The sequence below is a fragment of the Leptidea sinapis genome, chromosome 6 (assembly GCF_905404315.1).
Source record: "Leptidea sinapis chromosome 6, ilLepSina1.1, whole genome shotgun sequence".
In the NCBI taxonomy this organism is placed as follows: Eukaryota; Metazoa; Arthropoda; class Insecta; order Lepidoptera; family Pieridae; genus Leptidea; species Leptidea sinapis.
Window position 1 is genome coordinate 15651307 of NC_066270.1, and position 14213 is coordinate 15665519.

General features: G+C 36.4%; 1 protein-coding gene across 4 annotated transcripts in view; it reads left to right on the forward strand.

The window, feature by feature from the left end:
* Positions 1–14213, forward strand: part of LOC126964836 (terpene synthase) — a 70428-nt gene continuing 56215 nt past the window's right edge. For all 4 annotated transcript variants that reach the window (XM_050808153.1, XM_050808152.1, XM_050808151.1 and 1 more), the window contains exons 1-2: positions 1–182; positions 5256–5410. In XM_050808153.1, the coding sequence (XP_050664110.1) occupies positions 126–182; positions 5256–5410 (212 nt within the window). In that variant the 5' untranslated portion in view covers positions 1–125. The remainder of the gene's footprint in view (positions 183–5255; positions 5411–14213) is intronic.

The window sequence follows — 14213 nt, forward strand, 5'->3', positions numbered from 1 at the left end:
TTGCAGACTGCAGACTGCAGTTAATAATGAAATCTTTATAAATAATTTGAAATAGTTCGAACTCTCGCATTAATCAAGAATAATTTGTTTGTTACGAACCTTTTGGTGTATGTATATAGTTAAAAATGTCACAAAACAATAGTGAATGTGTCAAGAAAGAAGAAATTGAGAAACACAATGAGGTGTGTTCATATTTTCATTCTTTGTAAAAAAATATTTTTTGGATTATTTAAATTATTTTTTTTAGTAAATAATAATATGTGCATTTCTGATATGTTTCATGTGTTGAAACTCATTTACACTTTTAAATATAACGCATAAATATAAGACTTAAATACTTATTTAAAATCTATTATAATATTTTATACCACTTTTTGCAACTTATTGGATTTTGTGTAACATAACAGCATATAAATATTTTTGAACATCAAAAGAGGTTGGTATCTACAATACTATAATTACTTCCACTGCTACTATTTAAAATCTTTATATTTTCTCCTTTACTCTTACTTTTAATCTATCATAATATAATTTAAACCCAGAATACATTGAGCATGAGTAAGTTAATTTTTAAATTAGTTGATGTAAGTTGTAACCAATAAAAAAAAAGTCCTATTATTTGGGGAAAACAACAGCTGAGAGATGATTTCAGGTTGTGGCTGTGAGAGGGATAAACTATTTTCAAATGTCATGTTGTTGAATGCCAGTCATCAACATAATGGTAATTAAAAACTAGCGGCATGCTGCAGACCCTAATAGCTGCTTAGTTGTATCTGTGTGATATCCCGCTACTTATGTTGAGCTTTTTGTAGAGCTCTGATGCAAGTACAATATCAATCTTTCATTCTTGTGCCGTTTGTGTGAGTAAGTTGTGGGCAATGATTAAGGTTTAGCTCCAGTATCTTCATTTTCGTTTTTGTTGAACCATTTTACCTGCCTTTCCAAATATTCACTTACTACATCCAGTGTGGCCACTGTTTTTGGCATTACCATTTTCTGCTTGGTGTATGGTATGGTATAGGGGCTCCTGTTTCATCGTACATGTCTTAATTTATACCTTTACACCCTTCTCTATATTTTTTTGTTTGATTTTCTGCCATTCTGTTCCCATGAGATCCTAGGGAAAGTAACAGTCTGCTCCGGCAGAGCCCCGGTTGCCGGAATAAGGCCACTAGTATAAGCCTGGGGTGGGACCTGCTCCCCAATGAAAGCGCTTGCGACGTCTTTTACCCCGCCACCTTTCAGTCCTCGGCACACTAGACCTTGACATTAGGGATGTGTTTTGTCCACCGGGGATATTTTATTTTACCCCTTCCTAGTGTGGCAAGGTTGCGATCCTCGGGCATTCCCCAATCCGCAACATGGCACCAATCACCTCTGCCTCGAGGTCTGTGTGTGTGTGTATATGTCGCAGGGATATGATAAAAACAGTGATTTTGTCAAATCTCGGAGGATGTTAAAATAAGAAAACGGTTTTATCTTTCTTTGCAACAAATCTAGTCATTTGACCAAATGCCAGAGTTGGTTCCGTGAAATGACAATAAGTCTTTTATTTGGTATTTATAAGGTTTATTTGATAAGACTTAGACATAATTTGGTAAGAATTTAGTATCGAATTTAGTAGGGGAAGGGGAGGGAGATATCCTCTGTCCCCTGGCTCATTTCCCCATTCCCATGAAAAGGTAAGGTAAGCACCAGTCGCTTGAAAACAGTTCGGATCCGGCAAACTATTGCTATTACCTCCCTGCTCTCCAAAATCATGGAGAGCATAATTAGCCGCTCTTGGTATACCTAGAGGGTCACCAGTTGATCAACGACCGACAATACGGGTTTCGCCATGGTCGGTCAGCAGGTGATCTTCTGGTATACCTAACACATAGATGGGCTGCGGCTATTGAAAGCAAGGGGAAGGCCTGGCAGTTAGCCTGGATATAGCGAAGGCCTTTGATCGTGTATGGAACAAGGCGCTCCTCTCAAAACTTCCCTCATTTGGGCTTCCCGAGAGCTTGTGCAAGTGGACCTCCAGCTTCCTCACTGGGCACGGCATACAGGTCGTTGTCGACGGATATTGCTGGAACCCGAAGCCCGTGAATGCTGGAGTGCCCCAAGGCTGTGTGCTATCTCCCACGCTGTTTCTTCTGCATATCAATGATATGTTGAAAACCTCCAACATTCATTGCTATGCAGATGACAGCACTGGTGATGCCGTATACATGGGCCATGCAGGTCTCTTTCGAGAAATCGTCTACCAGTGCCGGGAGAAACTTGTGTCTTCTATCGAGTCCTCTCTTGAGAAAGTCGCGGAATGAGGTAAATTGAATATTGTCCAATTTAACCCCCAGAAGACTCAAGTTTGCGCGTTTACCACTAAAAAATCCCCATTTGTCGTATTACCGCTCTTCGACAACACTTCCCGTAAAGCCTTGCCTAGTATCGGAATACTGGGTCTCGAAATCTCGAGCGATTGCCAATTTCGTGGTTATATGGAAGGCAAAGCCAAATTGGCTTCAAAGAAACTGGGCGTCATTAATAGAGCACGGCAATACTTCAAGCCGGCCCACATACTAGCGCTCTACAAAGCGCAGGTCCGGCCACACATGGAGTATTGCTGTCATCTCTGGTCTGGCGCAGTATCAGCTCGATCCATTTGACCGCGTGTAACGTAGAGCAGCTCGAATTGTGTGGGACCCAGTGCTCTGTGAACGGCTGGATCACTTGGCGTTGCGTAGAGAAGTCGCTTCATTGTGTGTCTTCTACCGCATTTATCACGGGGAGTTTTCCGAAGAGCTGTTTAACCTGGTTCCTGCCGCCGAATTCCACCTTCGCACGACACGCCGCAAGTTAGGATATCATCCTCACCATCTGGATGTGTGGCGGTCCTCCACAGTGCGGTTTTCAAGGAGCTTTCTTCCACGTACTACAAAGCTGTGGAATGAGCTTCTTTGTGCGGTGTTTCCGGGACGTTACGACATGGGTACCTCCAAAAAAAGCGCGTACACCTTCCTTAAAGGCCGGCAACACTCCTGTGATTCCTCTGGTGTTGCGGGAGATTGTGGGTGGCGGTGATCACTTAAAACAACAGGTGACCCGTACGCTCGTTTGTCCTCCTATTCCATAAAAATAAAATCAAATTAGTGTAACCTATTATTAAAAAAAAACCACAGGCCATGCCCGCCAACCCCTTCCACCTAACCTGTCCGGGTCGAGGTATGACTCAAGTCTGATGCTCGCTTCGCTCGTATTTACATCCTAAGTTCTTCTAGTCGCGTCAGTCATCGTCATTTCACGGAACCAACCCTGGCATTTGATCAAATCACTAGATTTGTTTAGAGAATTAATAAAATCGTGTTGTTCTTTATACATACTCCGTGATTTGATCAAATCACTTAAAAGGCATAAAAGGCATTATTTTCTCAAAATTGATTCCTTTAGAATTCTTTTTGATGTCAATTCTAATATACTAGATATAACACTACCGCTTCGGAAACAAATGGCGCTCTGAGAGAGAAGAAGCGGCGCAAGAAACTCTCCCAGCATTCTTTTTTTGCGCTCTTTTAAATAAAATTATACAATATTGTACAGTCATTTCTATCACTATAAAATAATCACAATCTAGTCCCAGGCTGTCCGATCATTTAGATATTCAGCTGTGGAGTAATAGGATTTACGACAGAGCCATTTTTTTTATAAAACATTTAAATTTATCTATACTAATAATATTATAAAGCTGCAGTGTTTGTTTGTTTGTTTGTTTGAACGCGCTAATCTCTAGTACTACTGGTCCGATTTGAATGATTCTTTCAGTGTTGGGTAGTCCATTTATCGAGGAAGGCTATAGGCTATGTTTTTTTTTTCAAAATTAGGGATCCGTAATAAAATTGCTATTTTGTAACACAAGGTGTAAAATCGATTGACAATAGAACAAAATGATGTACAGGCTATAATATAGGCAATATTTAATTACTTATAAAACTATCGCGTGAATTATACTTTATATGGCAAAACAACGTTTGCCGGGTCAGCTAGTTTATAGATAATGCCTGAACAGTGACTGGGACTTTATTATAAAAGTATATACATTTACCCTTAAAGCTATTATGTATCTTATGAAGCCTACTAGAATTAGTTACAAGCAATCCCTTATTTCTAGTGTTATAATAATGAAAATCACTATTAAGAGCAAAAAGGTGACAATTTTTGTGAACATATATGAAATACGTATACTTAGGGAATTTACTAAATCTCTGTTATTATCATTTCCCTGTGACAAACATATTATAGCATAGACAACTAGCTACTCAGCTACTGTTCTACCCAGTCATAGTATTTGGGTTCTAGCCAGTTAGATGTTAGTTTTTTACATTCATATAATATGTTTTTCAAATAGATCTGTAATTATTTATTATATTATATAATATCGCAGAGCGCTCAATAAACTGTCTATCAGCAAAAGTTGTGTTGTACTTAGGAACTATTGCCACAATGTCTTTTCGTCTTTTTTGCAGATTAATTAATTAAAAATTATTTGTAAGTATAGGTATTTTTGTTTCATTATATTTAAGTTATCCGTGGGAAATCTGTGTTTGTTAAAGTACATTGTTTTAATAAGATTACATATGTTGTGTTAATTAAAGTTTAAGGAATTTTGTTTTGTAATGATGTACACAATTTTTTTATGACATGATTTCTAGTGGTGCGATTTGACTGCTGGTATTATTATTATTATCTGAACAAAATATAATAGAAGAAAATACATAAAGATCCCACATATCTTCACAACATCAAATATTCAACGTGAACTATGATGTGGTTGACAATCAACTTCATATTATTTCCTTTTGAGAGCACATGCCCTCAGCAGCGCAATCTCTGGATGCCCCCAGCCTGGTGCCATTTCTCCAGTATATCATTGTCTCTGTTCAGTGACAGAATGACAGACTGACAGAAGTTTCCTTGGACAATATTGGTGAAGGCTGCTCCTTCACCAAGATTGGGATTGGGATTTCACCAATGGCCACAAGAGATCCTAGGAAAGATTGCCAAATGACTCATCAATTCTGCCAATGTGCTTCAATTTTGCCTCAGAAATAACTCTTTTGACTGACCTTCTTTGTGTATCATCAAAATCAGCCGACATGAAGTGGAATGTGCGGTGTCAACTTAAGCTCGTGATTGACATGGTGCAATGGATTAGGTATAATAATAATATATAAAATTTCAAGTAACTTAATAATTGTATTATATTCTTTTTTCAGAAACTACTCATGCCTTTCAAATATATTCTTCAAGTGCCGGGAAAGCAGATAAGACCAAAACTGACAGCTGCTTTCAATTACTGGTTACAAGTGTGTCCTGAGAAGTTGAAGGCTATTGGTGAAATAATACAAATGCTACATAACTCAAGTTTGCTGTGAGTATATTTGTTAAATAATTAATATATTTAAAACATTACTACACTCCTTTGCTTCGGCAAACAACATTAGTGATAAACTTTCTGCCACATTTTATAACAATTATACTTGTGGATTTGGCAAACTATTTCCATGATATATTCTTATCTACTTATTAATTAAATATAATGAAATTTTATACATGCTCAGAAAATGTTATATATGGTCTAGAAAATTATATGTAGTAACTTAGTTATGGGTTGCAATTGGTACAACAGATATTTTATTTTTATATTTTTAAGAAAGCCAAACAGCTAGTTGTACATACATTAAAATTATACGCAAACATAATTCGTTCAAGCTAATAATAAGCTTCCTCATGTACATATAAAACAAGTATAATTTGAAAATTATAAAATACAACTTCTTCAATAAAATTATTAAACAATATAAATGATGTTCCAGTGGATGAATATTAATCAGATGTATATCAGACTCGGCTACATATTATTGGTATGAAACAAAACTTAAATATTGTTAAATTCCTTATTTAAATTCGTCATTTAAATTTTTAAAATATAACTATTATTTAAAACAATATAGATATTGTATGGGGTTAGACTTAATTACCCATATCACTAGAATTAGAAGGTAAAAAATATTGTACTTGATATAGCTTTAGTTCAGGATTATAATGCCACCACTCTTATTACAAGGTAATGCACCATTTTCAAGAAAAATAACGATTATAAATTTCATACCTAACACGTGAAAATCACGTAAAAAAACGCTACATGAGTGCTGGCATGGTGGCGGTAGCTTAAAAACTCTCAATTGTAAAAGAAAAACTGAAATGAAACAGCTACATCAATAATAATTTTTAGACTAAAAAGGCTAGAACCCAGTTAAAAAAAACGATAATTATTTTTCGTTTATTTCCTAAATTGCTTATTCAGTTTATAGCGTAGTTGCGTGAATGTTCCTGTGTTCTGTTTCATGCCAGCACTTATGTAGCGTTTTATTTACATGTTTTATTCGTTTTGAGGTTAGAATTGTTTTCGTTATTTTATTGAAAACTGTGCATGACCTTGTAATAAGAGTAGTAGCACTATAATTGTGGACTAAAGCTCTATCAGCTACAACTTATAAAAATTGGTTAGGTTAGGTTATGTTAAAGTTACCACAACGTACGAACCAAGCGTAGCGTGCCGCGGCAGCGGTCGGCGAGGGCCAGAACCGAATTGTCCATTTTGCTTTAACGGTGCATTACCTTGTAATGGGAGTAGTATCAGAGGTGAGGGGCACCCCTCCCTCTTCACCCCGCGTGCTACGGGACACTAAGTTTTAACCCATACACTAACAAAAGCACTATTATTGCAATAAACAATAAATTCTTATATGATGATTAGCTTTGATAGTGAACTTGTTTTAATTATAAGACCTGGGTGACAGAGCAACTCCATTTTGAGCAATGCACGCACACTAACATAAAGTGACATACAAATCCCAAGTGTAAGACGTAGCTTGTCACGCACACTAAACAATTAAACCTGGCCTGTTTTCATAGGTTCTCTTCCATCAAGTGGCTCTATCTGTACTTACAATATACAAGGGCGGCACTGAAAATTTCGGTAATCAAGGAAGTGACACAACATTAATATTTAACAATGTATTTATTGCTTTTCGAAGTATTCTCCGCGAAATTTAACACATTCTTCCATACGATGGAACCAATCATTGAAGCAACAATTCCATTCGGAAGTTGGGGCCTCCAAAATGGCCGTTTTGTGGGCTTCCACAGCTTTTTCAGGTGATGAAAATCTCTGACACGCAATTTATTCTTTATTTTAGGGAAAGTATAGAAATCATTACGGCTTAGGTCGGGGCTGTACGACGGATGGTCTAATAATTCTATGTTTTCTTGCTCTAAAAACTCATTTGTTCTGTGCGCGGTGATCATCACTGAGCATGACATGTCCACGTTGAAATTCAGCAAACCAGCGATAAATTGTGGTTTTGGATGGGGCTTCATCACCAAATGCAGAAATCATCCAGTCAACACGCTGTTTTTGTGTTAAACCACTTCGAAAGTCATAATAAATCATCGCTCTAGAATTTTCTCGAGTCAATTCCATTTTCTTAACGACTTAGAAACAAGTTTGACAAGACCTTGTGACAAGACCGAGAATCTTTTTTTAAATAAATAAATGGTATTCGATTTTTACAACCAATGAGTTTTCAATTAAAAAGTAAATTATATTATATTATTAATATGACAGGAACAGTGGAAATATTCCACTCCCGATACTTTTAGTGCAGCCTATGTACTAGCTGGTGACCAATGCGCTTCGCTTCATCAAAACAATGCATATAATAATTATATATAAAATTCATATAAATTAATAATATTTTTTTAATAATTACGAAGTTTTGTAGAAGTTCAATAGTTAGAATAATTGTTTCGTTTTTCCCTGTAATGATATAATGTCGTAGCTGCGAATCCCGTATTGTTCATAAATATTGGTACCTACAAATTAAATTTGTTTAAGTAGATTAAATTTAATGGAATTTAGCGTTTTTTTTCGGAATTATTTGAATGTTATGAATAGGCCGCGTTTGACCTCTAACTGGGTCGCGCTCAACGACCGGGTGGTAGCGTGGAACCCTGGCATTCTCAGGAGCCGAACTTTGGAACGAGACAAATTATACACTCTCGTGGCCTCTCGTAAACTGTAGGCCGTGCGGAATGAACATAAACTGTTATTAATAAATACAGTGTAAAGTAATTCCAAGTTTAAAACTTTTTGTCTTTTATCTTACCTTTGTCACCATAGAATAACATGACACTGGAGAATAATTTTAAACTTGGAGTAACATTACACTGCGTTTATTAATAAGACAGTAATGATATTAATTCAAAAAATTTAAATACTTGGAGTGAAGTATGAAGGTACTTCGGCGAACTAGACCATATCGTCGGTCCATCTTGTGGGGGGCCTACCTACACCGCGTCTTCCGGTACGTGGTCTGTCCGTTGAGATATGTGCCCTGCCCACTGCCACTTCAGTTTTTCAACCAACAAATTATTGCATAAATGAATCAAATTACCTGAGCGACTATTTTAGAATTAAGTACCCGTAAAGGAAGAAAGGAATCCTTAAAAGACCGCTCTGTGGTCCATCAAAATTCTTTTTACGTTCTTACCACAGATGAATCTAGAATCATCAGATATATAATATATACCAAACACACTTTAAATATATTGATGCCAAAAGTGTCTTTCACCTTCAAACGTTATTGTACTATTTAATTACGTTTTCTATATAAGCATCGGTTACTTAATTGATTTCAACAGTAGTTTAATTAACATCTGCTTTTTTATCAGTTTTTATAGGAACTAGGTCTCATTTGCTTTGGAAAAAAACATTACAAAAATAAAATGAATAATTAGGCTACGCGATGAAACAATGGGCAAAAGGAAAAGGCTCGGCTTCACCTGACATGGAATCATGGATTTATGTTTCCATGCAGCGCTGTTTTTCAGCCATCCCCTCCTCCCTAAAGTGTTGAGTGGGAGTTTATGTAGGTTATGATAGTGGGGTATTATGGCTCCACGCCTACCTACTTAAGCTATATTTTTTATAAAATTATTAAATTAAATTAAAATATATAAAAAATTAACAAGTTTCATTCGCAAAAGATTCATTCTCAAGAATTTACTGAAGGCAAAGTGGGCTTTGGTGATTTGCAAACATCTCGAAAACTAATTGAGATGTCGGATATCTAAATAGATACAAAAAATGGAGAAATAACTGAAGAGACTATAAATATATATATACCGTTACGAATTTGTTTTCGCCTATCACATTTATTGAATGTCTTCACGGTACAGATTAACATCGTGAGGAATCGTAGGGTTCCTTAGACACACTTGCGAACAAATCCCAAAGTTGTATGTGAAGTTGGACTCGAACTTGGGGCAGTGTAAGGGCTATATTACACCGGGACACCACGGTGGCGCAACCAGTCGCCGCTACCAACAAAATGTATACAGCTCTATAGAGAGTTACGCACCTGGTGTCCGTTTGGTTACGCAACCAATAGGGTTATGAATTTGAAAAATAGTTTTTTATGATTTTTTACATCCTAAAAATTATAAAACACATCAAATTATAGATAAAAACATTATTATTCAATTAAAAAATAAATATTCTTTCCCGGCTATTCAAACGCGCCATTTTGCGCGGGTGTTCTGTGACCTCATAGTCTATCCCAAGAATCTATATTGTACTAATAAATGTATGGCCAGTTTTTTTCTTCGATTATACTGCGAAAACTACTGAACGGATCAGAATAAAGAACAATTCTAACCGTACCATTAGATGCAGCGTGAGAAGATTTTAGTATATAATATGTTGGTGATTGCTTATTTAGAACCTATGTTTTACCTAGAAATGCCTACAAATTCGCGATACAATTAATTCAGTTCATGACATTTTAGTGATAATTCGTACAATGAGCGGTCGCGTTTTTATTTAGTTTATAGTTTGATTATTTTTTTTACTTTAAAAATGCAAAAACTTAAAACAGAATCTTAACATTGTTCTCAACGAGAATCATATTATGTGAATGATCTTTAATAACAGAAAAAAACAATGGATATGGTAATACCAGTTAATTATTAAATTATATTTTCTGCATTTATATATTATGTTTAGTTTTAGAAATTAATGTGAAGCAGTATGAATTGAGAAAACTTAAAAATTAAATTAATTATCACAGAAATAAAATCTGGGTTCGAAACACAATAACGCGTCACCAAACAGCATCATAAACGAATCTATTTTTGGAAGATTATCTGATTGATTTTTAACAAATCAACTTTCACACATTGTAAATAATAATTAAACAGATCAGTAAATTGTAAAAAAACCAACATATAATTTTATATATCGTTAACCATCGAAAATAATATCTAAGAATGGTATGAAGATGGTATGGACCATTGCTTATGTTTATCTAGACTTTGACGTCACACTGCGTTTCAACCAATAGCATTGCATTTCGATGTATTATATATCGCGCGTATTTATTGCACTTTTGTATATTTAATACTAGCTGACCAGGCAAACGTTGTTTTGCCATATAAATTATATATGTAAACCTTCCTTGAGCTTCAATGAATCTATTACAAACGATTTCATTAAGATCGGTTGAATAGTTTGAGTTATTAGGGTACATGCAAACATATATTCTCTTTTATATATAAAAATAGATAGATTTATTAGTTAGCACAAATTTAATTAGAAAAAGCTATTTAAGATAAAATACATAATAATAAAGATAAGAAAAAATAATATTTCTACTAAATATAAGTTACATGCATATACCCTATTTGGTGGCGTGACCAGTTCGGACGCGTCATGACTCTGGTGTCGGTATGGTGTCTACTTTGGTAGCTTACGGACCAGTCGCGCCACCGTGATGTCACTAAAAAAAATTTGCGGAATTAACATTTAAGATAACTCGTAACATTAAGATGTGTAAATAATAGTGTTAATAATAACCATACACACGAATTAAATCTATAATTAATGAGTGTAAAACGCAATGTTTTGATTGTATGTACCTATGACGTAATCGGCGAGGTCGTGGCTATTTAAAACTCGTTTATGTGTCACGAATATTGTATATAATATCATTTTACATTTATTACTAAAATGTGATAACAGTATTGTAGATTACTCTCGTCTCTTTCTGTAGAGTTAGAATGAGGCTTGACAAAAGGAGACAAAACAGGGCGAATGGGGTTATTATCGTGTCGCAAATAAGACTAAAAAAGTGCGTTCATTAGCAGTCCCCTCTCCAAAAGTAACATTGATATTGCGAGCTGTTTCTGACGCGTTAGTACCGCGTCGGAACTCGTATTCGAAAATAACTCGAATTTTCGAAGTATCCATTTTTCTATTCTAAGTTGATTAAAAAAAGCAACTGAATGTCGATAATCGAATGTTGCACATTATTTAAAAAGAAAAAACTACATAGATACCATGTGAAAATAGTTTCACCCAAGAATCTCAAACCATGAAGGTTCTATGTCAATTCGAAGTTCCTATTACAATAAAACGGCAATTTCACACTTTTATTTACAATTGCCGTTATTATTATTATTTTTATGAAAATAAGGGACGAGACGAGCAGCACGTCCAGCTGATGGAAATTGATACGCCTTGCCCATTACAATGCAGTGCGCCACTCAGGATTCTTGAAAAATCAAAAAATTGTGAGCAGCACCTCAATTGCACTCGTCACCTTGAGACATAAGATGTTAAGTCTCAACACGAACAACGAAACACAATAATGCTTACACATTACTGCTTCACGGCAGAAATAGGCGCCGTGGTACCCATAATCTAACCAGCATCTTGTGCAAAGGAGCCTCCTACTGGTTACGGAGCCACCGTGGTGTTCCAACGAAATATAGTCCTAAATCGTAGTGGTAGTATCGAAGTGTATAAAATCGTGCCAATAAAGCAGGAATTAGCTGGACCAGAAGGAGCAGGACCCATTATAATGCAGTGCCGCTCAAGATTCTTGAAAAACCCAAAAATTCTGAGCGGCACTACAATTGCGCTCGTCACCTTGAGACATAAGATGTTAAGTCTCATTTGCCCAGTAATTTCACTAGCTACAGCGCCTTTCAGACCGAAACACAGTAATGTTTACACGTTACTGCTTCACGGCAGAAATAGGCGCGCTTGCGATACAAACAGTTATTTGTCTAAGATTTAGGTGTTAGCTGTAGCCATTTGTGTTTCAATTCAAGGTCTTTTTTATCAAATTATAATGTTTAAAAATGTTATTATCCTGTTATGTGTCATCATAACATTATATGACTACTTAAAATTTGTATTATGTTTTTTTTGTGACAAAGGACGAGACTAGCAGGATGTTCAGCTGATGGTAATTGATACGGCCTGCCCATTATAATATAGTGCTGCTCAGGATTCCTTGCAAAACCCAAAAATTCTACGTGGCCGAGGCACTATAATTGCGCTCGTCACCTTGAGACATAAGATGTTAAGTCTCATTTGCCCAGTAATTTCACTAGCTACGGCGCCCTTCAGACCGAAACACAGGAATGCTGACACATTACTGCTTCACGGCAGTAATAGGCGCCGTTGTGGTACCCATAATCTAGGCGGCATCCTGTGCAAAGGAGCCTTCCAATGAAAATTGTGAGAATTGGCGAAGACCGATGGTAGTCGGTAATTAGCACTCCAGATCGCTTTAACGTATGGCTCTCTATGGGTCAGATGTAGATTTACTTGCGTCCGTGGATACGATTCGGTGACCTCTTTGGGGAAACTGAAGGCTTGTTGGTTTCGTTTGATTTTTAATACAAAGTATAAGACTTTCTTCCATGTACGACCAAGCTGTAGAATAATCTTCCTTGTGCGATGTTTCCGGGACGATACTACATGAGCACCTTCAAAAACCTTTTCTTGAAGGTCCCTAAGTCGTAACTGTTCAAGAAAAAGGGGTAATTGATTCCACAAAGTGGCTGTGCGAGGCAAGAAGTTTTTTGCAAAACGCGCTGTTGTGGAATGCCAGACGTCAACGTGATGCGGGTGGTTTTATGCACGTAATGTCCGGTGGAGGAATTCAGCCGCAGGAATCAACCCGAACAGCTCCTTTGAGGACCTTCCGTGATAAATGCGACAGAAGATGCAGAGAAAACTCACATCTCCGCGCAATGCCAAAGGAGATGACTTGATCGTCGATGATTCGAACCGCTCTTCGTTGTATGCGGTCAAATGAAAGAAGCTGGTACTTGAGCAGTGTTCTCGAATCGAGGGGATACGAGAAAGTGAGACTTTTTAATGGTGAACGCACAAACTTGTGTCTTCTTGGGGTTGATTCCTAGAGTTATTAAAAGGCGTTTGCCAATGTAACCTCTTAAAGCCCTTCCAACTGATTTATCCACGTGTACCTTCTGTACATGAGCCAGTCACCATAACATTTATTGTAGGTAATTTGTATTGCGATAGTAACCATACTTTTTTTCTACTTTTCTGTTTGTATTTGTCATAGTCAATTTTTGCTTTAAATTCAACCTTTCGCAAATTATATAAATTTTTAATTCTCGCGTGCCAACCCTGGCGCCACTGTTATCTGCTGTGTCAGATGTAATTTCAGTTTATTAAGTACTTAATTCCTTAAACAATTATTACAGAACGATCGCAACGCAATATGTTACAATTGTTACTTTTATTATAAACGAGTCTGGCCCGATTGTGCTGACGTCATAAGACGGCAGTGTCACTCTCTCACTTTTAAAAAGCCCTTAGTCGCCTCTTACGACGCCCTGGGACTACCCTATTCTTTTTTACGCAGGGGGAAGCACCCACCTTTCAGGGCATTCACCTTTTAAATCTTCTCTGGACTTTCACAAATAATTCAAGACCAAAATTAGCAAAATTGGTTCAGCCGTTGTTGAGTTTTAGCGAGACTAACGAACAGCAATTCATTTTTATATAAGTATATAGATTAGATAACAGTTGCATGTACATCATCAGTCATCAAATAATATTTAAATGGTAATTTGGCATTGAAAAGTGGGAATCATTCTTCATTAGGTACCTATTTTGAAAAGGTAAAATTTTGAAAGTTGCATGCGAATATGACTTCTATTTCAGATTATTTGGCTAGGTTGCATCATGTTAGTTGTTATAATTAAGGTCTTAGTGAAATTGAACGTTAACTTTGACGCTGACCTTAACATAGACTGCGGAATGTGTTGCACCATCGTATTTATTGGCA